Source organism: Macrobrachium nipponense, chromosome 7, assembly GCF_015104395.2.
Source record: "Macrobrachium nipponense isolate FS-2020 chromosome 7, ASM1510439v2, whole genome shotgun sequence".
Taxonomy (NCBI): Eukaryota; Metazoa; Arthropoda; class Malacostraca; order Decapoda; family Palaemonidae; genus Macrobrachium; species Macrobrachium nipponense.
In genome coordinates, this window is record NC_061109.1 from 100,033,327 (window position 1) to 100,059,580 (window position 26,254).

The following is a 26,254-nucleotide window of genomic DNA, read 5'->3' on the forward strand; positions in this document are numbered from 1 at the left end:
AAAGAGCCTATTATAACAACAGGCGTAGAATGGAACGATCCTCTAGAGTCTAGAGGTTCGTTACGGATTGCAAAAGTCCGTTCGAATCGTCTCGATCGAAGGCAGCAACTACTGACTTCCGAGTGGAATCTTTCTTTAGAAGTATGTTTAGAGTTGTGGAGATTTAGGGACGTCCTTGTTCATTCATCTCTCGCTAGGTTGAGGACGAAGAGGCTTTTCTTCTTTTCTGCTCCCTTATTCTCGATCCGGGAGCGGTAACATTAAACGCCATCCTTATGATAGTTGAACGGGGATGGATGTTTAGTCTCTTTTCCCCTTTTTCAATCGCTTAGGAAATGTATAAGATGATTTATATCATCACAGGGAGCGACAATGACGCTAATCGCCCCATGTTGGCCTTCAAGACCCTAGATTCACAGAGGTCACGTCCTTCCAAGGACCTTTTCCGAGAGAGCGGTCTCTCCTTTAACACGAAAGGTACCTATAACCTCTCCGCTCTGAGTCTGACTACGTTCAGACTATCGAGATGTTGACAGCATAAGATTGCAGTCTTCCCTTTCCGTTTGAAGAATGGGATAAGCTGGCAGTCACAACTATTAAAGAATACGCAAATACGTATGTTGTTGACGGCCTTTGGGCTCAGAGATTTGCTTCTGTCAAACAACAAAGCCCTTCACGATCTTTGAGTTCTGTGAATCTCGAAACTCGCTCACCATCTACTTTTTGTCTCACCTGTTTTCTCGGAGTCAGACACTCGTGCGAGATCAGGAGACATATAGTAGCCCAGAGTTTCTTGTTGACGAAGTCGGTTGCGTTTATACACCCCCGATGATCGTTAACATGAGACCAGGTTGGACTGTCAGCATTCGTCCTTCAGGACTGAATCGCCTTTTTGCTCCTCGCTCCTTTCTCCTGGCACCAGAAGCTCGAGTCAGGAGTGGCTCAGGAGTTGATTCGCTAACGACGTTGGGTTGCGGTTGATACACCCCCCCAAGGTTTTGCTTAGCTTGAATCGCCCAAGGGCAGTCCAGGACACTCATCCTTCAGCGAAGAATAGTGCCTTATGGTCTTCAGGGTACAGCCTTGCTGTCCTTGATTCGTCTGACTGGTCAACTGGTCGGTCACCTGACGTTAGTACAGACGGACTGACTGTGCAGTCCAGATCGAAGCGTTTCAAGATGGAACTTAGACATAGTCTGAAGTTCTTGATGTCAAAGCATTCGAACATCTCCTACCTGTTAACTTCTTGCATGTGATCAGGAAGGCATTTTTCTAACCACCCTAGATACGACAAAGAGGGTCAGTGAGATTTTAAGCCACGTCACAAAGTTTTGGCTTTAGAACACAAGGCGGTGTGCTCTCTAAGCTTTTCGTTATGGCCTAAGAATGGAAACCCGTTTGTCCTTGGGCCAGGAGCTTGGAAGCAAGGATGGCACAAGTTAGGGGGTCAGGAGCCAGAGAGAGTCCTGTGCCCTGTCAGGTCTCTCAAGTTTTATCTACATAAAACTCAAGAAAGTCGAAGTCGTACGGACAATCTGCAGTGTTCCGAAAAGACCAGACTTGCCCATATCGAAGAACACCCTGGCTTTATTGTTAAGGAGGTCTTTCAAAAAAGCTCCTTCTTTGTGTTTGCACAAAGATTTGAAATCTTTCGATTTGAATGCTCACGAGGTGAGGGCGCGGCCTCGGAAGCATTTCAACAGAGCATGGCACTCAGCAACATCCTGAGTACCATGTTTTAGCGAAGCAACTCTGTGTTCAATTCACACTCCCTGCGAGATGTGAAGATGGCATATGAGATCTGCTGCTCGCTAGGGCCATACGTGTCTGCAGACACAATCTTGGGGGCAAGAAGTACCACTCATCCTATCCTGTAGAAAATGGTTAGGAAGAGCTCTTAATTTAGTAGTTGAGTCGCCGACAACGGTGACTTCTTAACTCTTAAGCCTTAGTTAACACACCTTAACTTTGGCTAGGTGGGTCAGGTGGTGATATATATTTTCATACAATCAACTTACCTGTCAGATATATACATAGCTAAGACTCCGTCGTCCCCGACAGAAATTCAAATTTCGCGCCACTCGCTACAGGTAGGTCAGGTGATCTACCGGCCTGCCCTGGGCGGCAGGACTAGGAACCATCCCCGTTTTCTATCATATTTTCTCTGTCGCCGGTGGTATCACATTGTTGCTATTACCTCCTGACTTAGATTCATATTTCATCCTTTGATCATCGTTTTTCGGCTTTTTGGGTGACGCGTATCTGGATCGGTTTTGGTTTTGGCAATTCTCGCTACTGTGGACTGTTTTTGGAATTCAACTCTTTTGGATTTTTCTCAGTATGTCTGATTCAAATGTGAGTGAGAATGTGTGTGAATGTAGGCTGCAGGGTGAGGATACCGAACGAAAGCTTCGGTTGATCCTCACACTGTATGCCGTAAATGTAGGGGGGTTCAGTGTTCTGCTATAATACTTGTAAGGAATGCGAGGGATTGAATGCAGAAGAGTGGAAGACTTTGACTTCTTATTTGAAGAAGTTAGAGAGGGATAGAATTAGACGATGGAAAGGTGTGAGTTCAAGGCCTATTGAGCCTTTCACGGATAATTTCTAATCCTACTGATGTAGATTCTCCCTATGTATCTCATTCTCAGAGTGCTTTTTCGGATTCGGCATCGGAAATCGCCAATCTGAAAGCTACAATTAGAGACATGAAGTCCAAGATGGCTGACTTCAAAGGTAAGGCTAGTGAAAGTGAGCATTTCAGTGAAGTGAGTTCTCCCAGTGTTGTGGAGGGGGCGTTTGATCGTCCCTGCGACGCTCCCAGGCCTAGACCTCTTCCAAGCTCCCATGCCAGAGGAGAAAGGAAAGTCGAAAGCCTTAAGGAGGTCGTGGGGAATCCCCACGGTCAGACGTCCCTTCAGCTAGCTCTGCTTCGTGGCAGGCGGCTCAAGGGCGCTATAGAAAAAGCGTCCTTCGCGTGTTTTGTTTCGTCCTCTCCCTCTCCCTCACCTAACGAGGGTGGAAGGAATCGAACTTGTCGAGACCGCTGAAGCGTCATATGAAGCCTGACATAGATTCTAGTCCAGAGCGTTTCTCAGATGACGCTCCGTCTTCTAGCAAGAAAGCGAAGGGGGCGTCAGCGTCACCTGAAGTGTACGCGGAAGTACCCTTTCCTTCTTCTCCGAGTGATGACGAAAGACGTCATGCACTGGACGTGGGAGAAGCGTCAAGAAAGGATCAGTATGGCAGTCAAGAGCAACTGTCATCTCTAGTGGGAGTTTTAGCGCCACGTCGGAAGGACGTGACGTTTCCAATTAAGAAGTCTCGTCCTCTCTCACCTGTTCAACGAGAAGCGTCATACAGACGGGAAACGGCTAAACGTCTTACAGAAGCGTCTAGTTCGAGAAGCCGAGAACAGGTGCTTACGAGAGTTTCGTAACGCCAGAGAGACGTAAGACGTCTTTTAGACGCGAACAAAGCGTGCATTGGAAACGGAAGCATAGACATGGAACTGCTCCGTCTCAATAGTTATGGGAAATGGCCAAGTAGGACGCCTTTGGAGAGCGGAGCGTCTTCCAAGCGCGAAGCGTCATCGAGACGTCAGCAAAAGACGTCATCCATGACGCTTGGCGAACGGGAAGCGTCATGTAAGCGTGAAGCGTCTTCTAAAATTCTAGAGAAGCCGAAGCTTATGACGCCTTCCAATGACTATTAGAAGGGAAAGAGGAAGGATTATCATTCCCTTAGCCCCTCTCCTATTAGGAGTTTGTCTCCTCAAGAAGAAGAACGTTCGGAAAGGAGAGCGGAGACGCATGTAGATCCCGATTAGAGGAAAACTCGGATGACGAATATAGTGGAAGAGAAGGTCTGTCTAACTATAAGGTGTTGACTACCCTACTTCTTGAGGAGTACGGAGACGAGTTGACGCCTGCCGCTCCTCTTCTCCGCGCTCGCTCTTTTCCAGTGCTAAGACGAAGAAGCCTTCGTCTTTTCTCAAAATGAAACCCACCATATCGATGAAGAGAGCATTACATTCCTTAGACTCATGGATGAAGTCTAAGAAAGACTTAGGTAGGACAGTCTTCTGCATGCCTCCAGCAAGATTGGCTGGGAAAAGAGGCATTTGGTATCAGACGGGAGAGAATATGGGTATTGCTCTCCCTTCTACAACCGAAACAGATTTTTCGACTTTGGTTGACGCTTCACGGCGTCAAAGTCTCAATTCTGCACGGATTACGTGGGGAATTTCGGAACACTGGATAATCTTCCTCAAGGGAACTCTTTCGTGTATTGGAAGTTTTTAACTTCTTAGATTGGTCCCTTGGGTGATGTCCAAGAAAGCCCATGATTCGGAAGGAATCGAACCTGAAGCCCTGTTATGCATATTGTCTTGTATTGACAAGGCGGTACAGGATGGATCTTTTGAAATCTCCTCTTTGTTTGGGGCAGGTCTTTTAAAGAAAAAGGACTGTATATGGCGCCTTCTTAACAAAGGCAGTCTCACATGCTCAGAGAGCAGCACTTCTATATGCGCCTCTATCTGACTTTTTGTTCCTTCTCAGTTAGTAAAGGACATTGCGCATTCTTTAACTGAGAAGGCAACTCAGGATCTGCTGACGCAGTCAGCAAGAAAGAAGAAACCTGTTGCTGCATCGGACAAGAAAGGACCCAGTACAACGGTGCAGCCCTTTCGAGGTGGTCCGACCTCCAGACCTTCCACAAGGAGGAAGGCTCCAGAAGAGAGGTAGATCTGCTTTTCGTCCCTTTAAGAAGGGAAAATGAAGATTCTCTCCTCCAAGCACCAGTAGGTGCCAGGCTCCTGGGATTTGTGTGAAGCTGGACACTGATAAATGCAGACGCGTCATCTTTGGCGATCTTAAGGAGGGGATATCGTATCCCTTTCCTGAAACACTCCTCCCCTAACGTCAATACCAAGGGACTATCAGCCAAATACAAGGATCCTGTGCTGAGGGATACTCTTTCGATCGATGGTGGAACAAAATGTGGGACAAGAGAGCGATAGATTGGTACGGGATCAACACTCCCCGGGGTTTTACAATCGCCTTTTTCTGGTGGCGAAAGCCTCGGGAGGCTGGAGACCAGTACTGGACGTCAGCTCTCTGAACAAATTTGTTCAGAAGGAGAAGTTCTCCATGGAGACTTCTGCTTCAGTCATGGCGTCATTACGACAGGGAGATTGGATGGTGTCTTTAGATCTCCAGGACGCCTACTTTCACGTCCCGATCCACCCTTCATCGAAGAAGTACCTCCGTTTCATGACGGGGGGAAGGATCTTTCAGTTCAGAGCCTTGTGTTTCGGCCTGTCCACAGCTCCTCAGGTCTTCACAAGCCTGATGAAGAATGTGGCGAGGTTTCTTCACCTCAAAGGAGTGAATGTCTCTATGTATCTTGGACGACTTGGACCTCATCAGGGCCAGATCGGAGAGACAGTGCTTGGGGGACCTAAAGTTAACTCTGGATTTAATCAAAGCGTTGGGATTGCTTGTGAACCTCGAGAAGTCTCAGCTGACCCCCAGACAAGACCTAGTCTATCTGGGATTCGGATGGATTCTCGGGGTTTTCGAGTTTTTTCCTTCGCAAGAGAGAATCGCAAAAAGGTTTGCGGATAGTCTCTCTCTTCTTAGAGAAGCAACAAACGTCGGCGAGGGAATGGTTGAGCCTTCTGGGGACGCTTTCCTCGCTAGAACAATTCTTCCCTCTAGGAAGACTTCAGATACGTCCGCTTCAATTCTTCCTCAAGAGGTCTTGGAGCTGGAAAACCGGGACAACTGTCGGACGTTTTTCCCATTCCAGTGGAGATAAAGTCACACCTACAGTGGTGGTTGCTCCCTCTGGAAGAGAACAAAGGGATCTCTCTAAGAACACAGAACCCAGAACCTAGTGTTGTTCTCCGACGCGTCGGAGAGAGGTTTGGGGAGCGACATTAGGCTCAGAGGAAGTGTCAGGCACCTGGGAACCAGCACAGGTGTCTTGGCACATAAACTGCAAAGAGCTCTTCGCCGTACATCTGGCCTTGAAGAGCCTAGAACCTGTGGTGTCTAAACAAGGATTAGTGCAAGTAAACGTGGACAACACCACCGCACTTGCCTACATTCGGAAACAGGGAGGGACGCACTCCTCGTTCCTTTACGAGCTCACGAGAGACCTATTACTTTGGACGTCTCACAGGAACATCTCCCTGCTGACAAGGTTCGTACAGGGAGTAAGGAATGTGAGGGCGGACAGGCTCAGCAGGAGCCAGGTCCTTCATACAGAATGACTCTACACGAGGAAGTGTGTCTCGATCTCTGGTCTCTGTGGGGGAACTCCTCATGTGGATCTCTTCGCAACATTCATCTCAAAAAGGCTCCCAGTTTTTTTGTTCGGTCGTGGAAGATCCAAGAGCTCTTATGGTAGACGCCTTCCTGCTAAATTGGTCTCGAGTAGACGTATATGCTTTTCCCCCATTCAAAATCCTGGGGTAGTAATGAAAAAGTTTGTGGCGTCAAAAGAGACGAGGATGACGTTTTAATAGCCCCCTTTTGGACGGGCCCAGGAATGGTTTCACGGAGGTGGTAGAGTGGATCGTAGATTTTCCAAGATCCCTACCAAGAAGGATGGATCTTCTCAGACAAACCACGACTTCAAGATGGTACCACCAAAACCTCCCCGCTCTCGCTCTGACTGCCTTTCGACTATCGAAAGACTTGTCAGAGCGAGAGGCTTTTCTCGCGAAGTGGCAAGCGCGATCGCGAGAGCACGCAGAACCTCCACTACGAAAGTATACCAATCAAAGTGGGAGGTATTTAGAAGGTGGTGTAGATCCAAGAAGTTGTCCTCCTCCACTACCTCTATAGCGGAAATTGCTGATTTCCTGCTATTCCTGAGAGAAAAATCTCATCTAGCCGTATCCACAATAAAGGGATACAGAAGTATGCTCTCGGCTGTATTCAGGAACAAGGAGGCTTAGATCTGGCAGATAATAAATATCTTCCACGATCTTCATAAGGTCTTTTGAGACTTTCAAAGTCCTAAGGAAACCAGTACCTCCGAACTGGAACCTAGACGTAGTCCTAAAGTATCTGTCATCGGAAAGATTCGAACCTCCTCATCGGGCATCGTTTAGAGACATTACCCGAAAATGCCTATTCCTATTATCTTTAGCTACGGCAAAGAGAATTAGTGAATTGCATGCTCTGCAGGATAAAGTAGGATTCAAGGGAGACTCAGCGATTTGCTCGTAAGACCCTGTTTTTAGCGAAAACGAGAATCCTACGAATCCCTGGCCTAAGTCATTCGAAGTCAAAGGCATGTCGAGTCTCGTAGGCAGAGAAGCAGAGAGGTCTCTATGCCCTGTTAGAGCTCTGAAGTTCTACCTTCAGAGAAAGCATCAAATGGGAGGCTCTAGACAAGGTCTTTGGTGCGCGGTAAAAGACCCCACAAGACTGATGTCCAAGAATGCGCTGGCATTCTTTGTAAGAAACGTCATTACAGACGCTCATAAGGCCTGTCCTGACGAACAGTTACAACTGTTGAGAGTAAAAGCTCATGAAGTGAGAGCTATAGCGACGTCTCTCTCGTTTCATAAGAATAGGTTCGCTTAAAAACATCATAGATACGACATTTTGGAGATGCAACTCAGTATTTGCATCTCATTACTTGAAAGACGTGCGTGTGACATATGAGAAGTGTTTTTCTCTAGGTCCTTTCGTATCGCGGATACGATTCTGGGTACGGGAGCCGACACCAATCCTACATGTATATACTTTTCTTCTTTTTGGATATGGTCGAGAGTCTCTTCGACCAATGGAGGACTTAGGCTAGCACGGGCGGCCGTCTGTGTTGTTCAGTAAGAGACGCTTTGTCATATCCAATTAGATGAGTATAATTTTTTTTGAAAATTATGTAATGTGTGTGCAGTGGTTTTGTTGAGTTACGGTTGTTGTGACGAGTTCGGGGATAACTCGGAACAATCCTTAGTTCTAACATATGGTTAGGATCAGGTGGTCGGGATTGGTTGTGTGTCTCCTTCATAAGGTGTATTGTCATATAAGTGGATCAGCACCCATTGACAAAGTCCTTTTAGGCTCTGCCGAGTAAGCGGATAAGACCCCATCGGCAGACCCACAAGAACTCTTGGCCATAGATCATATATCTCGCTAAAGTTTCTTGAGGTGATGCAGACTACTGGGCAAACACCCACGAAGTCTACCACCTATCAGGTAGGAACCAAGGTTTTATTTATACCTACAACATATGTTGTTTACCTGTCTATTCCATATAGAAGCTGTCTCTTACCCTCCACCGAAGGGTGCCAATCAGCTATGTATATATCTGACAGGTAAGTTGATTGTATGAAAATGATATTGTTATGTTACAATAAAGTTTCATACATACTTACCTGGCAGATATATACAATTAAAGGCCCACCCAGCCTCCCCGCAGGAGACAGGTGGAAGAGAGAAAATATGATAGAAAACGGGGATGGTTCCTAGTCCTGCCGCCCAGGGCAGGCCGGTAGATCACCTGACCTACCTGTAGCGAGTGGCGCGAAATTTGAATTTCTGTGGGACGACGGAGTCTTAGCTATGTATATATCTGCCAGTAAGTATGTATGAAACCTTGATTGTAAACATAACAATATCCAATTTTTATATATATATTATTTTACATCTTAGCCCTCATGGTATGGTCAATATGGTTCTAGTCACGTCGTGGTCTCGCCCCTGTTGACAGATCATCTGGAGTGCACCAGCTATATAGGTCTCTACCTCGCTGGCAACTCTAGTAGCACAAGCAGACTTACGCGGCAGTAACCACGAAGTCAGCTATGCTAACAGGTAAGGAATCAAGATATCAATTATCTGCATATATATGTTTCCTAAAATCTTCTATTCTGTCTACTCCCACCACCAAAGGTGGGATTCAGCTATATATATATCTGACAGGTAAGTTTCATGAACAAAATGATATTGTAATGATACAATTAAGTTTGTTCATACTTACCTGGCAGATATATATAATCAAGTACCCACCCACCTCCCCTCAGGAGACAGTGGAAATAAAAATTATGAATAGAAAATGGGAATGATTCCTGATACCGCCCCCTCCCAGCGGCGGGAATGGGTACTAACCACCTGACTCCCACTGCGTGTGTCGTAAGTGTTTAAATTTCTGTCGGATTCGGAAAAATACAGCTATATATATATCTGCCAGGTAAGTATGAACAAACTTAATTGTATCATTACAATATCATGTTTATTAATTTGGAACACCCTAACATTAACTTTACTGTGGAACTCGAAAACGGTAATTCTTTACCGTTTTTTTATATTTGTATTACTAGGGATCATTCAATTTTTAACACTTCAGTTTTGAAGAAGCAAACATATATGTGACTATCTAATAAATTTTATTTATAACCCTTGTCAAAAGAGTTTTAAGCTTAATGCCATCTCCACTCTGGTTCATTGAGCCATAATGTCAAAAGAGTTTTAAGCTTAATGCCATCTCCACTCTGGTTCATTGAGCCATAAAGTATTCATCAAAGTGGAATATCTTCTATAAAGAAATTGAATTTTTATTTAATATCTTCCAACGAAACCCGTACCCTAAGGATGTATTTTTTATTATTGTTAACGAACTTTTAACTTTGCATTTTAAACCCCCCATTCCAATGATAGACGTACTAAAGAAACTAATGTATGCCTCCATTCCATATACATACAATAGCAAATTTTCACGACACCTAACCAGGATTATTGAAAGTGAAATTCTCTGTCTGAATATAAAACTCATATCAAACAACCCAAGCAAAATAGGCTCTTTTTTTTCTGCTTCAAAGATCATCTGCAACATTTCATGCGATCCAGCGTAGTATACAAATTTACGTGCCCAGGATGTCCCGGAATTTACGTTGGATCGACTAGGAGGCTGCTGCAGATGAGATACTGTAGTCACATGGGCTTTAGTTTTAGGATGGGTCAAAAATTAAGTATGCCTGAACACTCAGATATAAAAAAATCACGCAATCATTTGTAAGATAGAGGTGAAGAAACAACACTTCTCTATTTTAGGCTCTGTTAAAGACTGATTACCTAACCACTCTAGAGTCATTATATATTAAATGTCTTGTTCCCTCTTTGAATAGTGGAGTTTCATCTGGAGTTTTATCTGGCATAGTCAACTTTTCAACTTCTTGCCCAAGTCTAGTTATTTATTTCCTTCCGTCTCAACTAACGGTTGGTTGCACCTTGGTATTTATTTTTTATTTATACTTTTTACTTCTTCATTTTACTTGTCATTTCCTTTTAATTCTTTCTTTAAATTTTAAATTAATTTTAGTCTTGTATTAATTTTTACTTGTTAAATTAAGAATCCTGCTTTTATTTAATGTTATGTAATTGAATATCGTAAACATGGAAACTCACCTGAATATGGCTTTGTAAATAAAAAAAGAAAGAATCTGGTCTCGAATTTCACGGGAACTCAACATAAAAAAACGTGGCCAGTGCAGTTGGTAATATAAAATGTATATGGGTCCCCTTTTTTTTTTATGAATATATCATCTCAAGGACGAAGACGAGAAAGGGAGGAAAATTATTTTTCCTTTTCCTACCAATGCAAATCCCTGGTCTATCTTACTCTTTCAACCTAGCAATGCCCAGAATTCGTATTTTAAATGCTAGCTCATACAGCCTATTTTGTTAGTTAAAACTCAAGAAAAACCTACTAAAAATTTTTATACTTGGTTTTCTTAATAGTTTTATCACAAAAAGTGCATTTTATGATGAAATTGATGAAAACAACCAGGAATTTGTGGAGATTTCTCATAGAAAAATACCACGAATATGCTAATTTTCTGCAAATAATGCGGGGAAATGTTCTCGAGAGAAATCCGCAAATGTGTGAGTCCACAAACTGAAGGGTCCACTGTATACATTAATGGGAATATACCACCTCTGCCCAAACCCCTAACATGTACCCTTTTTCAACCTAGCTCTCGCAAACCTAAGACCCTCAGATTCTGCCAATTTAAAACCCTGGAGAGTTAGGCCTGTACACGGGTCGGCTAGAAAGAAGGGATGAATCACAAGAATTTCAAGGCCGCGGTAGAGAAAGTTAGGCTAAGGGTAAAATGTGCCCTTGTTTGTAGAGCAAAAGTATTTGCCCTTATTATTACTCTGTACAGGTAAAGAACCTGTCTCTCACTACCCTTTGGATTTTGAGTTATATACAACTTTACAGTTACATACTTACATACTTTGATGTTTTGTTTAATGTAAAATCATGGAAATAAATTTTCTTTCAAGAAGTATCAATGGGCACTCTGTATTTATCTGCTTTTCTTTTAACCAGGAGGGTCTCCTAGATCGTCAAGAATTTCTTGAGTGGGTTGTTGAAGCCTTTGTACGGTGGCGGGGTGCAGAACATGATGTTGTCCTTCGTGTAGTATTAGCGTTACCTCTTCAGTATCTTGATGAAATAACACAGTCAGAATACCTTTCACGCAAGTTGTCCTATTACTCGGCTTCTAAGTTAGCTCAGCTTTGTCATGACTCAGGATATTCATCTCCACGTCCACAGTCACCAGTCAACCAGCCAACTACAGGGTAAGTCAACACCTCCTTTTTTTTTTTCTTTAATAATGAGATCTTCAGTTACATGCTCAAATTTGTGTTATTTGTTTTTTGTTGCATTATTGGTTGATGAATTTTTAGAAATTTCAATACAATGTATATTTGTAGACTTTACAGGCACATTACAGGCAGTCCCCGGTTATCGACTGACTCAGTTAACGACAATCTGATTTTATGGTGCTTGTATAGCGCCATAAAATTGGCAATTTATGGCGTCATAATGCACCACTTATTACTGCAAGGTAACTGGTGTTTCTTGCACAGACTTCATAGGAGGGCTTTTGCTACTGAATCGTGCCTCTTTATGAACTGGGTCTGTGCAAGTGCTGGACATTCGTTTGCTATGTGGTTTCTGGTCTCGTTTTTCATATTACACTTCCTTCATATGGGTGCCATGTTATTTCCATCTATCGTTCTTTGGTCATATCTGGTTCTTAGGGACCTGGTCTTGGTTTGTTGTGCCATTCCTCTGTTCTGTTTATCATTCTCCTGTCCGTATATTTCTGGGTCTTTGTCTACTTTTATCAGTCCTACTGCCCATGCACTCCTTAGCCACTCATCTTCACTGGTTATCAGAAATTGCCCCAGTGCTCTGCTCTTGATGTTGATGCAGTACTCTATGCTTTTTATTGTTATTGGTTTTATTGAAAATAATGACTATTTCAGCCACTTTTATTTTGTATAAAAGTTTCTCTATTCTTATTACTGACCCTTCTTCTGTACACAAGTTGGTTATTAAAATGCCAAATGGGGGATTCATCTAAAAAATGTGGTATTTGTCAAATTGAATATATTATACAAAATGCAGTACAAATTCAATCTTAAGCCTAATTGACAAAAGATACTAAATGACTCATTTGGATTCCTCTTGCTCAGGGCATCTCTCTCTCTCTCTCTCTCTCTCTCTCTCTCTCTCTCTCTCTCTCTCTCTCTCTCTCTCTCTCTCTCTCTCTATCTGGAAACTGCAGTAGTCGCTCACACCGTCATAAGGGAAGGGCGCCTCTCCTTACAGGATTCTGGTTGGTGGGTGGAGGCGGTTCCATGATGTCACTACTTGCTGAATTGTCATTAGCTCATTGCTGTTGCATGATGTTATGCCCGGTGTAGTCTGGTGTTTTTTTATCTGGGGTGTCTTCTTTGGTGGTCGTATCTGGTGTGGTATTATTTAGTAATACCACACCAGATTCTACCACCAAACAAGACACCCCAGATCAAGAAACACCAGATTACACCAGGCATAACGTCACATTGTTTGTGAGCTTTCTTTTAGTTTTGAGTACAGTATTGGACTCAAATTTAAGGGTTACCTCTCAAGAGGGTTTAATATAACTAGGCTAGGATATTCATATGAAGAAAACTTTTTTATCCTTTTAATTTCTTGTATGACACTATACGCTGTTTCTGAATAGAGGTAAGGAGTGACTAATACAAATCTGTTGCTTAATTTCCATTCAAAGTTGTGTATTTGGAACAACTCTTTGAGTATGATTGTCATCAGCATTTTGTGATTGTTAATGTCAAGCATTATATATAATTATTTCCTCTACAGATTGGCGGTAAATGGTCAAGGGTCAAGTGGAACCCAGTCTGCGAGTGCAAACATTAATCCTTTAGCAGCAACCTTTCAGGAACTTTTAGCTTGTCATCAGCATCGGCCTATTGTATTGGCAACATCATGTTTCATACAGGTATAGTTTGTATCTTATACAATTTTGGGGTTTCATACATTCAACTTCCCTGTCAGATATATACTTAGCTATAGACTCCGTCGTCCCTGATAGAAATTTGAATTTTGCGGCACACGCTACAGGTAGGTAGGTCAGGTGATCTACCGTCCTGCTGCTGGGTGGCAGGAATAGGAACCATTACCTTCTAGAACCAGATTTTCTCTATCGGTTGGAATGTAAACATACGTTTGCGGTTCCTCCTTACTTGATTTTCGTGTTTCATCGCCATCGATCTTCTGGGCTGTCTTTTGCAGGGAAGTACTGGGTCTTTGGTTCGGCATACGCTTTTATTAACTTTTTAATGAATTTCACTTCGAAATTTCGAAGAAAATATTAAGTGAAACTACCGAAATTATCGGTAGACACTCACATAGTTTGCAATAAAGGGAATTATTAATATTTATTCATTATTACATGTAATAAAGGTTACAACTTTATTGAGGAAATATTAAACTCTAATTTCCTACTTTAGGAAGTCAGAAAAGCATATAACTAGATACGCTTACTTTAGAAGCTTTAATAGCGTTTGTGCTAACGAGCAGTTAGAGTATTAGCAGTACTAGTAGTTGTTGCATCCTCATCACCTTCTTACTCCACAGAAACTACAAATTTATATATGCAAATTTGAAGATAATGGATGTAGCTCAAAATGTGAGCTCTTAAAAGGTAAGAAGTGAATATAGTGTTCCCCATTGAAGCGGAGGGTGCGTCTGATTGGCTCTGTCTCGCTCCCAGGTCTAGACCTCTTCCAAACTCACAAGCCCAGAGGAGAAGGAATGTCGAAAGCCGCACGGAGGTTTCAGAGAATCCCCACCGATCAGGCGTCCCCTCGGCAGACTCTGTAGAACGTCCCAGACTGCCAAGTTCGCCATTGGAAAGGCGTCCTAAAATAGTGGAGGGTGCGTTCCGATCGGCTCTGTCTCGCTCTCAGGCCTAGACCTCTTCCAAGCTCACAAGCCCAGAGGAGAAGGAATGTCGAAAGCCTTAAGGAGGTTTCAGAGAATCCCCACCGGTCGGCCGTCCCCTCGGCAGGATCTGTAGTAGCGTCCCAGACTGCCAAGGATAGCCGTTGGAAAGGCATCCTAAAACAGTGTTTTTTCGTCATCCGAGTCTTCATCGAAAGGAAAATAGGGTGGAGTTCTGACAAGCTGTCGAGACCTTCTAAAAGATCGTGGAAATCGCCAGCTTGGGATTCTAGCCCGGAAAGTTTTCAGGAAGACTATCCACCTGAGAAGAAGAAGAAAGACATTTATTCATTAAATCCTCCTTCCCCTAGATCGGATACGGAGAAAGAAGACGACGCAACGAAGATCCTAGGTGAAAGGCAACAGTAGATATCTTCGTTAATAGAAGTTTTGAAGAAGGATCCTCCCAGGAGAAAGGATCGCTTCCTTCCCGTTAAGAAATCCCGTCCGATAGAAGTCTTTGACAGCTCGGACGAGGCGGCCAGGCGCAAATCGCCGACAAGGCGAGAGGATTCTAAAGAGGCGCCTGAAGCGGCTGAAATGAGGCACAAAGCGCCTGAAGCGCCTGAAACGAGACGCAAAGAGCCTGAGGCGCCTGAAACGAGGCGCAAAGCGCCTGAGGCGCCTGAAACGAAGCGCAAAGCTCCTGAAGCGCCTGAAACGAGGCGCAAAGTGCCTGAAGCGCCTGAACTGAGGCACAAAGCGCCTGAACTGAGGCGCAAAGCGCCTGAAACGAGGCACAAAGCGCCTTTAGCGTCTGAAACGCCTGAAGCGCCTGAAATGAGGCACAAAGCGCCTGAAGCGCCTGAAACAAGGCGCAAAGCGCCTGAAGCGCCTGAGATGAGGCGCAAAGCGCCTGAAGCTATAAACCAGGATCTTCATCGGATATGGAGTTAGAGCCTGATTCTGCGAAAGGTGAAAGACATTTGAGGCCTTCTCCTGATAAGGACGGGAGTTGTTGCACAGGCGGCCGTTGCCCTTCTCAGGATAGTCTTAATGCAAGTAAAGGCAAGAGCAAGATCGGCTTTTTTTTCGTGGCGGGGACTCAAGATGTCGCACAGGCAGCCGTAGCCCTTGTCAGGTTAGAATCGGTACTGCTAAAAGCTCTTCACCTTACGAAAGGAGGCGCTCTCCTCCGGTTGCTCATTCTTCTCCCAACTTGATGGACAGGAAATGGAAGATAGATCGGAATTGGAAGCCAATAAGGGAGCAGGTCTCTCAGTTTATAAGACCTTAGCGACCTTTTTTATTGAAAAAATTAGTTCATTACTAATAAGACGATATTAAAATCTTCCCCATTCTAAAATAATGCAACCAACCATTTACAGAAAGAGTGGCAATCATTTGCAAATTGAACAAGATTCGTACGAGCTCTCATTCATTGATTAGAGGCTCTTCCAGATAATAGAGGCGTAGAATACGGCCTTATATCCAAGAGAATAAAAATTTGAGGGATTCTCTTCGATCCTAGGGTTTTCATTGCGATCTCTTTCGACTAATACTAATTCGCGTTTATTGACGAAAAGAACGAAGAGGGCAAGATTTCCATTCTCTCTCTGCATCGGAGAGGAAAGAATGTAGTAGGAAGACTTGGTGTATACGACTACTGAATGACAAGTCATGTACGCATACCATAGTTGCCTTTGTGGTTCGCTACGGAATTATCTATATCCTTACAGGATTTTCCTGGTTAGGACTTCGCTTAAAAGGTTTGTTACGACAATACCTACTCAGCTTCGGTATTTAACAAAGGTTGTTTGGCTTAAATTTGCATTATTGAGAGCTTCCTTAGGCTCGAGAATAATTTTATTATATTCCTTCATTGAATGAAGTAACTGGCAACTCAGGATGAATGCAGCCAGGCAGCGAACGAGACGGCCGCTGTCATTGTAAGGCCAATACAGTACCATCCAGTTCTCGGTCATGAGCAGTCGGTTACATCTCTCTCTCCAACAGGATCGAATGGTTAACCGTATATTCCCCCTACAATCATGGACTTAGTCTCGAATGGAGGGGATAGTTAAGCTAACATAAATAAAATATTGTCTGCCTTTTGCTAGGAACCTTTCAATAAGAAAGATATTATAACCTTTCAATGCTGTTTACCATAGGTAACATTATTAAAGGATTCTAACGCAGCAGAACATTATATTATATAATGCTCTCATGCTTACGAAAGCATGGCTTATTAGAATACATGCTTAGTGAGAAGATGGATGTAGTAGAGAATTCACTTTAAGACTACGGTATGGTCAAGTCTTTCGAGAAACGCACACAACCTTTTTAGAATCGGATATTGCTCAAGAGAAGATGGATGAGTGGGATGGGAAACATTCTCTTCGTGGCAGAAATGGTTTCCCTGAATGGACTATACTATGTATATAAGAGTTTTTTCCTACTAAGAACGGAATTAACATGTGAAAGGATGTCGGGTACCATAAAGGCACAGATGTTCTGGCACATAACATAAAGAGAATTAGAAGAAAGCGCCAGCCTGGCGCAAAGCGCCAGAAGCGCCAACCTGGCGCAATGTGCCAGAAGCGCCAGCCTGGCGCAAAATTGCACCAGAAGCGCCAGCCTGGCGCAATGAGCCATGAGCACCATCCAAGATATTTTCTCGTTTTAGCGAGTTATTAACCTAAGAGTCCAGTAGCCTCTCAGACAGCACGCTCGGTAACGGCAAGATTCGTTCCTGATTTCGTTACCCATTTAATCACTTAGGCCAATTCCACGACTCTCTCATATCGCAAAGAGCATCGAAAATCTCTTTTTTCGCTCCTGTTCGCGTTAACAAAGAGAACCTATTTGGAAAACAGACAGGGAATGTAACGATCCTTAAGAGGTTCGATGCAAGATTTTGCATGTCCGTGAGAACCTTCTCGATCGACGATAATAACTGTTAACGTATGTCTAACATTTATTACAAAGAGTTGTGAGAACCTGCGAAAAGTCTTCTTCATAGATCTCTTAGCAAGGTAGAAGACGAACAGGCTTCCTGTAGACTGCTTCCTTTTCCTCGAACCAAGAGAGGTAGCAATATACGCCATCTTTATTTTATAGAAAGGGGAATAAACTTTAGTCTTTTTTCCCCTAAATATAAATTCTTTACAGAATTTAAGATAAAGGGCGTCAAAGAAAGAGAGGATAATACTTTATGCCTCATTTTGGCCTTAGAGAGGTTGGATTCACAGAGGTCACGTTCTTCTCACAGCATGTTTTGGAAGTCTTTTCCAAGACAGTCTGAATATTCTATCAGCATCTATTATAAATGGACCTTAACAACCTCTCCACTCTGAGTCTGTCTGCGTGCAGACTGACCAGAAGTGGACATGAATGAGAGGATTTTTCAAGGTAAATGACAATAGTCATGGACAAGATATAGAATTGCTGCAGATCGTGCTAGAGGGAATGAGGAAACTGACCTCTTGCGATACCTCTGTGAACCACATAGCGGTTTTTTCTTCCCTTTCAGAGGGAAGAATCACCTTTGTATATATCTGCTATCAAGAACGCAGTAAAAGGCTATACTCTGTCTCTATAAAGGGAATTGGAGATAGCAGAGGATTAAGATCTTCGGGATCTTATACGATACCTCAATATGACAAGAGTAGGATATCATGTACTTCTAATGGGATCTTTTTTGTGGCCACAGATTCTATGTTCCGACAAGATGGAACTGCTCCTCATCAAACTTCTTTGAGAAATTTTTATGAGGGAATTCTTTGTTTCTCTTGGTCCTAAACGATCAAGAAGACAAGTGAATTTTTTGAGCATTGGAATCTCGCATCAGATTCTATGGAGATTAGGCAATGGGTTCTTGCCAGCATAGTATGTCTGGCCAAAGAACTAAAACCCCCTATTCCTGATTCAATGTTTTCAGATAGAGGTTTCGTTGTCCAGGCAGGGTACTTACGTTTTCATCTACAGTAGAATAGTTCAAACGTTTGCTAGCAGAGTCTTTGGAATGCGATGACAGCTCGAAATGCTTCCCAGAAGGGGTTCAGAGGGATACAATAAAGAGCTAGAAATCAGGAGTACTCCCAATTTCAGCTCGGAGTCTCCTTCGACTTCCAGGCTTCTTCCCTTCCTTCGGCCAAGGATAGGGAAGATTCTGCAACGAGAAACCCCTTCAACATGTAAGAAGAGATCTCGTGAGCAACGGAAGTATTCAAGAAGGACCCTCCTCGGAGGAAGACTCTTATCTCTCGTACGGTTAGATATCCTATCGTCTACTGGATGTAGCTGACTACAATCACCTCCCCTTGCCAGAGAGGCCAAAGCTCAAAGTGGAAGAACTTCTTCCACTCTTCTCCAGTCTCCTGATAAACTATTGTGGATGTTCAGGACTTTTGGACAATGTAGCGCCAACCAGGTGCCATATGCCAAAACAGGCGTAAAAAACGCCAGAGACAAACAGTCCCAAGAACACTGTCATTGTCTGAGGAGAAAGAGCTGGCCTACAACCTGGCACAGATGTGCTAGAGGCGAACAAATCGGACAGATAAGAGTGTCCGATGTGGACATCGCCAGACATCCTCGAGACTCTACCAAGCTCGAAATTCCGGCAAGTGGGGAGGAGCCAGCCAGGCGCGAGGCCCCAGCCAGGCGCGAGGCGCCACCCAGACTCAAGGCTTCATCCAGAAAAGATCCATTTCAAAGGAAGCCCTGGTCTTCTTTGAAATAAGTGTGATCGCTAAAGCACTTCATGAATAACTTGATGATTCCTTCAAACAGCTGAGAATTAAAAGCGCTTGAAGTGCCAGCTTTTATGAATTCTTGTTCGTTCCATAACAATATGTCGTGAAGGACATATTAGCTGTAACTTACGGGAGATGCAACTCTGTGTTGACTTCCCTTTGCACGAAGGAGGTCAAGTTGACCTACGAGAGATCCTTCTCTCTTGGTTTTACGGGTCTACGGATACGTTGCTGGGATAGGGAGCCGACACTGATCCTTAACTAAGTGAGTTAATTTTTATGTTAACATAGTGTTTTTTCTTTGGTTTGTTTGAAAGGAGTTTGGGGATAGCTCTTTTCAAACTAAGCACAAACCCTCGTGTTAGGATCAGGTGATCGGGATCGGTGTTGTGCTCCTTAATTATGCCCCTAGGCATAGGTGTATTGTCATGTAAGTGGATAAGACCCTATTGACAGATCTACAAGAACTCTTAGCCATAGGTCAACATGCCTCGCTGATGGGCTCTTGAGACGAAGCAGACTACTAGCAATAGCTAGGAAGTCGACCCTTCGTCTAAACACATAGGAACCAAGGTTTTATTTATTTATTACCTACAATGTATGTTGTTTACCTGTCTAATCAGTAATTAGCTGTCTCTTACCCTCCGCCAAAGGTGCCAATCAGCTAAGTATATATCTGACAGGGAAGTTGAATGTATGAAAATGATATTGTTATTGTACAATAAAGTTTCATACATACTTACTTGGCAGATATATACGATTGAATAGCCCACCCAGCCTCCCCTCAGGAGACAGGTGGAAGAGAAAATCTGGTTCTAGAAGGTAATGGTTCCTATTCCTGCCACCCAGCGGCGGGACGGTAGATCACCTGACCTACCTACCTGTAGCGTGCCGCGAAATTCAAATTTCTATCGGGGACGACGGAGTCTATAGCTAAGTATATATCTGCCAGGTAAGTATGTATGAAACTTTATTGTACAATAACAATATCATTTTTCTTTTATTTAGCAAGATGTATATTTTTTAGGTATCTATATATTCATTTTCATACTTCATATGCCTGGACTTATTGTCTTAACATACACTTGAAATTCAGTATGAATATTATTTGTTCACATGGTTTTTAAATCTCTTTTGACAATGTCTTCAGTTTAATTATTTGGAGGGTGACTGCAATCCATTATTTGTTTTGTTTTGATGAATATGGTGATGGTGAAAAAGTCAGTTTTTTCATTTAAACCGATTGCTGTCCTTTTTTGTATGTTGAGCAAAATTCCAGATCTATCCTTCATAGGGGGTGGTCCCATCAGTGCACCTGAGGCAGTGCACTTTTGGCAGTACTTGAGGTTCTTTACTGTGTTCTTTCAGCCCTTAGCTGCAACCCCTTTCATTTCTTTTACTGTACTTCCATTCATATTTTGTCTTTCATATTTTTTGTCAATATATTGTGGTGGAAAATGCCTCAGTTTCTCTTTCTTTCTAAGGTTTGCGAATTGATCATGTCTTTAGGATTCTTCCCTTTGTACTTTTTTTTTAACAATGAGTAAGTTAATTTTCCTTGAATTATCCAGGATCAGACTTACTAATACTTGGATTCTTGAATTTTATAACTTATAATTGCCATCAGTTAATGCAGCTTTAGTTATGAAGTACCAAATAGGTTGGTATCACTTAATACTTTTTCTGTTTAAAGGGTAAATTTTAAATAATATATTGTACTTATCAGTGCCACTCATATACTTATAATCTATACAAACATAGGGGTTGATAACTTCTCCATCACCCTTTGAATTGACCTTACTTTATATGTTTACTTCCATAAAATTTGATAAAAGATTAACTCTGGTTGTGTCACCATGTATATATGCAACCATTTTGCCATCAGTTCTTTTCATTGTTGCTTGTAGAGATTTTTGTCACTACACTGGAATAGAATATGTCCATGGAAGTAGTGTGGCCTTTGGTCTCATATACTTGTAGTAATAGTAAAGATAGAACATCTGATTTGATATGGGATAATTGCTGTATAATCCTTCTCTATATAGACTACAAATTTCAGTATAATAGCGAGTTTATGCATGATAGTCCATACTTTTATACAGTCTAACCTCTTTAAACAAGCTCCTTTATACAGTCTAACCTCTTTAAACAAGCTCCTCATGGAAAATCACCCTTAAAAAACCTGTATGCACACAAAGTCTTGCAAGCTCATACCACATATATATTGCTGGATTATCAAAAGTAGGAGTAAAGTGCTGTAAGCGCTATAACAAGGTGAGGAAACCAGTTTAGGCTTTATTGTAAGGAGATCCCTCATATAATGAGGGAGAAAACCAGTTTAGGGTCCACTATAAGGAGGTCCCTACTACATATAAGGAGGGGATAAAATTGGTTTATTACCAGGGCAAAGGTGAAAAACCTGTTACTTTCCCCCAGGTTTACTTAATACATGCACTCTCTCTCTCTTTCTCTCTCATTTTTATAAATTTTTAATGATATTCTGTGTTATGGCATTTTCTGACTCATGGCATGTCGCTGAAACAGAACCCCTGCTGTAACCAGGGGACTACCTGTAATAAATTTGTCAATTACAATTTCTCTATGACTAACAGAATACTTTCCTTACAAATATTACACTACACTATATCCAAAACTGACCTTAACTATAAAAGCATATCTTTTCCTTCCTGGCCATTATCACCAAAGTGTAAATCTGATATAATGAACTGATATCCTGTCCCGTGCCAACACAGGCAGTCCCCAGTTATCGGTGGGGTTCCATTCTCGGTAGCGTGTTGATAAGCGAAAACTGCCATTAACCGAAACTCGGCAATTTATGGCGCCAAGTTTCGGTTAATGGAGCCTTTGTTAGGTATGTTATAGCGCCATAACTCTATTATTGGCACCTTCTGCGCAGATAACCAAAACTCGGCCCCTTATGGCGCCATAAAACTGGATCGTTATTCACCAAGACTGCCGATAACCGGGGACTGCCTGTACATTACTGTTCTAATACTTAGTTTGTGTAGGATACGTAGAGCTGTTTTTACTAAAGCAGTTCTCATTGGTGAGTCAGTCCACTAACTCTAGTGGACTGACTCAGCTGCTTTTTCACCCATGGAAGTTGAATCTCCTTGGTTATGATACTGTGATCTTAAAGGCAAAGGCTGCTTGCTAGCACTCATAGAATAGAAATTTTTATGTGATTCTTTTGCAACATGGTCGTATATTTCATCATGAAAAAAATTCGGCAAAACATTCATTTTGTACATGCAACTTCCCCGGCAGATATATACTTAGCTATAGTCTCCGACGTCCCGACAGAATTCAAAACTCGCGGCACACGCGACAGGTAGGTCAGGTGACCAGCCCACTCCCGCTGCTGGGTGGCGGGAATAGGAACCATTCCCGTTTTCTAACCAGAATTTTTCTGTCGCCGGTAGCAACAACAACGTTGTTGGTACCTCCTGCTTAGAATCTTTTCTTGTTGGCCGAGGATTATCTGTTTGACCTTTGGTGATGTATATTGATCTTTGGCTTTGGCATACGCTTATCGTGGACCGTTTTTTGGATTTTGGTTTGGATACTCTTTAAAATGTCTGACGTGGTACCTGTATTTAGAGTGTGTACGAAAGAGGGATGTAAGGTGAGGCTACCTAAAGCATCGGTGGATCCTCACACGGTCTGTAAAAAATGTAGGGGGAATGATTGTTCTGCAACTAATACCTGTCTTGAATGTGAGAGTTTGACGGAAGTTGAATGGAAGAACTTGGCTTCTTATGTAAGGAAACTTGAGAAAGATAGAGTTAGGAGGGCTTCCATCAGAAGCTCAAGTAGATCCTGCTCTATTGAGCAGGAAGTATCTCCTAACTCTTCTGTTAATTCACCTGCTCATAGTTTGGTTTCAGCCCCTTCCCCCAGCAGCGAACCTGTGGATGCGTCTACGGAAATGGCTGCAATGAGAGCCTCTATAATCAACTTAAAATTGCAACTGCAAGCGATGAAGGATACAGGTAAGCGCAGTGACAAATGCATTGCTCCTAGGCCTAGACCTCTTTCAGACTCCCATGACCAAGGGAGGAGGAATGTCGAAAGCCGCAAGGGGGATGTAGAGTATTCCCAACGGTCAGGCGTCCCTTCGGCAGATCCTGTAGCCGCTTCCCAGGCTGCCAAGGACAGCTATTGCAAAAGCGTCCTCAGGAAGTGCTTTTCTGACTCGGACTCTTCGTCTCCAAGAAGAGGATGGAGTTCTACCTCTAAGTCGCGCCCTCTTAAGAGAACCTGGAAAACGCCAGCAAGCGAAACTTTGCATTCCAGTCCTGAACCTTTTCCGGAGTATTCTCCTGCTCGTAAGAAGAGAGCTCCGAGATCTCCTGACTCTTCTCCGGAAGGTTTTGCTTATAAGACGAAGGAAGTTTTGGTAGGACTCCAGCAGCAGTTGTCCGCCTTAGTAGGAGTTCTTTCAGAAGGCTCTTCTCGGAAGAAAGACGTTTCTCTTCCCATCAAGAGTTCAGTTAGGAGAGGCTCAGATAGTAGGCGCTCTGGCGCCAACAGACGCTCCTCGCCTGAAAGGTTTTCGTCCCCAGCAAAACCTTCTTCAGTTGCTTATGACATGAATCGTATGTCCTCTCCATCTAAGCTCGCCGATCGAAAACTCCCTTCTAGGAAGAGTTCTCCCAGGAGTTTTTCTAGAGGTGCTGGCGCATCTCATGACAAGTACCAGGAGACTGAGAGCCTCCTTCCGCCTGATTATTCGCGGATTTCTCGTGAGAGAATTCGTTCGTCTAAGAACTCCGGGAGAGAAGAGAGCCCCTCTCTTTTCAGAGCTCCGCAAGAAGGTAGGAGGGTTCGTTCATCCTCCAGACGATTCTCGAAGGATAGATATCCTTCTAAGGACTCAAGAGTCTCGCTGAGTAGGCACCAAGATTTTGACAAGTGCTCTTCGCCTCCCAGGAGGTCTAGGAGAGAATCAAGCGTCTCTCCTACTGGACGCCAAGATAAAAGGAGCTTTTCGCCTTCTAGACGCATTCACCAGGACGCAAGCGCCTCTTTGTCTTGGCGACGGGAACAACGGGTTCTCCTTTCTCCTCGTAAGCGCTTTTCGCCTTCCAGGCGTCCTCACCAGGACGCAAGCGCCTCTCCTTCTTGGCCCAGGCGCCCTCATCAGGACGCAAGCGCCTCTCCTTCTTGGCACAGGCGCTCTCGCCAGGACGCAAGTGCCTCTCCTTCTTGGCGCCAGGAACAGGATGTTCTCCTTTCTCCTCGCAGGCGCTCTTCGCCTCACAGGCGTCTTATTCAGGACGCAAGCGCCTCTCCTGGCAGGCGCAAGGAGCAGATCAGAAGCCCGAGTATAGGGAAACTCCAGGACGCTTGCAGGAAGGAGGATAGGACCAAGTTTTCTGATAATATCCAACAAGTGGATATTGATCCTCCTGCAGATAGGAATCGTGAGAGAAAAATGCTTCTCTCTCCGGATCGAGCTTCAGAAAAGGGAAGAATGTGTTCTCCTCATAAGGATCTTTCTCCTGGGAAGCCCTCTTCGCCTGCAGCTCCTATGGAAGAAGTTTCGGAAGAAGAAATTCCCAAAGATGCAGGAGTTTCTGACTATAAGAGACTTGCTTCTCTATTGTTGCAAGTGTTTGGAGACTCTCTACGCCCGTCGGATCCCCCTTCTCCGGGGTCTTTATTATCCAGTACGAAACTGTCGAAGTCCTCCTCCTTCGTCAGGATGACCCCTACTCTTTCTATGAGAAAGTCTCTTAAGAGTCTCGAGAGCTGGCTCAGATCGAGAAAGGAAGCGGGGAAGACAGTACTATTCGCTTGTCCTCCTTCCAAGCTGACGGGAAAACCGGGTATGTGGTATGACACCAAGGAGCCGATGGGCCTGGGACTCCCTTCGTCCTCAGATGCGGATTTTTCCGCACTGGTGGATGCATCAAGACGACGCTCTCTGCATTCTGCAAAAGCCTCTTGGGGGATGTGTGAGGTAGATCATCTCATCAAGGGCCTGTTCAAGACTCTTGAAGTCTTTAATTTTATGGACTGGGCTTTGGGAGCTTTAGCCAAGAAGTCTCAAGACCCAGACTTCATTAGCATGGAGGAGTTGGGTAGCGTATTAACTTGCCTAGACAAGGCGGTTATGGATGGCTCCAATGAGGTTGCATCCCTTTTTGGATCCTGTATTTTGAAGAAGAGGGCAGTGTTTAGCTCCTTCTTAACGAAATCTGTTTCGCCTCTGCAGAGATCCTCCCTTTTGTACGCGCCCCTCTCTAGTCACCTTTTTCCTCAGGAAATCGTGAGGGATATTTTGAGGACCTTGTCAGAAAAGGCCACACAGGACCTGTTGGCCCAGTCGGCTAAAAGGCTTAAACCTGCTGTTCAGGTAGCGAAGAAGGAGAAAGTTCCCTTCCAGCAGCCCTTTTGGGGAAGGTCCGCCCCTAGATCCTCTCTCAGAAGTAGACGATCGGAGAAGAGAGGAAGGTCTTCTCGAAGGCCATTCGTCAAGAACCAATGAGACTGCTGTCCTCCAGACAAAAGTGGGTGCCAGGCTTCTAAACTTTTACAAAACTTGGGCACAGAAAGGTGCCGATGCCTGGTCCCTATCCATCCTAAAGAAAGGATAGTATTTAATCCCCTTCAGGGAAAAACCTCCCTTGACTACAACTCCAAGGGAGTTGACAGCAAATTACAAGGACTCTGTCAAGAAACAAGCCCTTCTACATCTCGTGGAGCAGATGCTTTACAAGGAAGCCATAGAGGAAGTAAAAGATCTCTCTTCTCAGGGGTTTTACAATCGCCTGTTCTTGGTTCCGAAAAGTTCAGGAGGTTGGAGGCCATTTCTGGACGTGAGCGCCCTGAACGTGTTCGTAGCAAAGAGGAAGTTCACAATGGAGACGACATCCTCGGTTTTAGCAGCCCTTCGTCCAGGGGACTGGATGGTATCCCTGGACCTGCAGGATGCATATTTCCACGTGACAATACACCCGTCTTCCAGGAAATACCTCAGGTTTATGGCTCAAGGAAGAGTTTTTCAATTTCGGGCCCTATGCTTCGGACTTTCAACAGCCCCTCAAGTGTTCACAGGACTGATGAAAAATGTGGCTCACTGGCTTCATCTCGAAGGGATTCGAATATCCTTGTATCTAGACGACTGGCTGATAGAGCACAGTTGCGAGTCAGATGTCTGGAGGACTTAAATCTGACATTGAAGTTAACTCAGTCCTTGG

General features: G+C 43.8%; 1 protein-coding gene across 1 annotated transcript in view; it reads left to right on the top strand.

Moving 5' to 3' along the window:
* Positions 1-26,254, top strand: part of LOC135217784 (mediator of RNA polymerase II transcription subunit 12-like protein) — a 375,610-nt gene that overhangs the window by 67,397 nt on the left and 281,959 nt on the right. Inside the window, 2 exon segments of the mRNA XM_064253813.1 lie at positions 11,359-11,612; positions 13,189-13,327. Of these exon segments, the coding sequence (XP_064109883.1) occupies positions 11,359-11,612; positions 13,189-13,327 (393 nt within the window).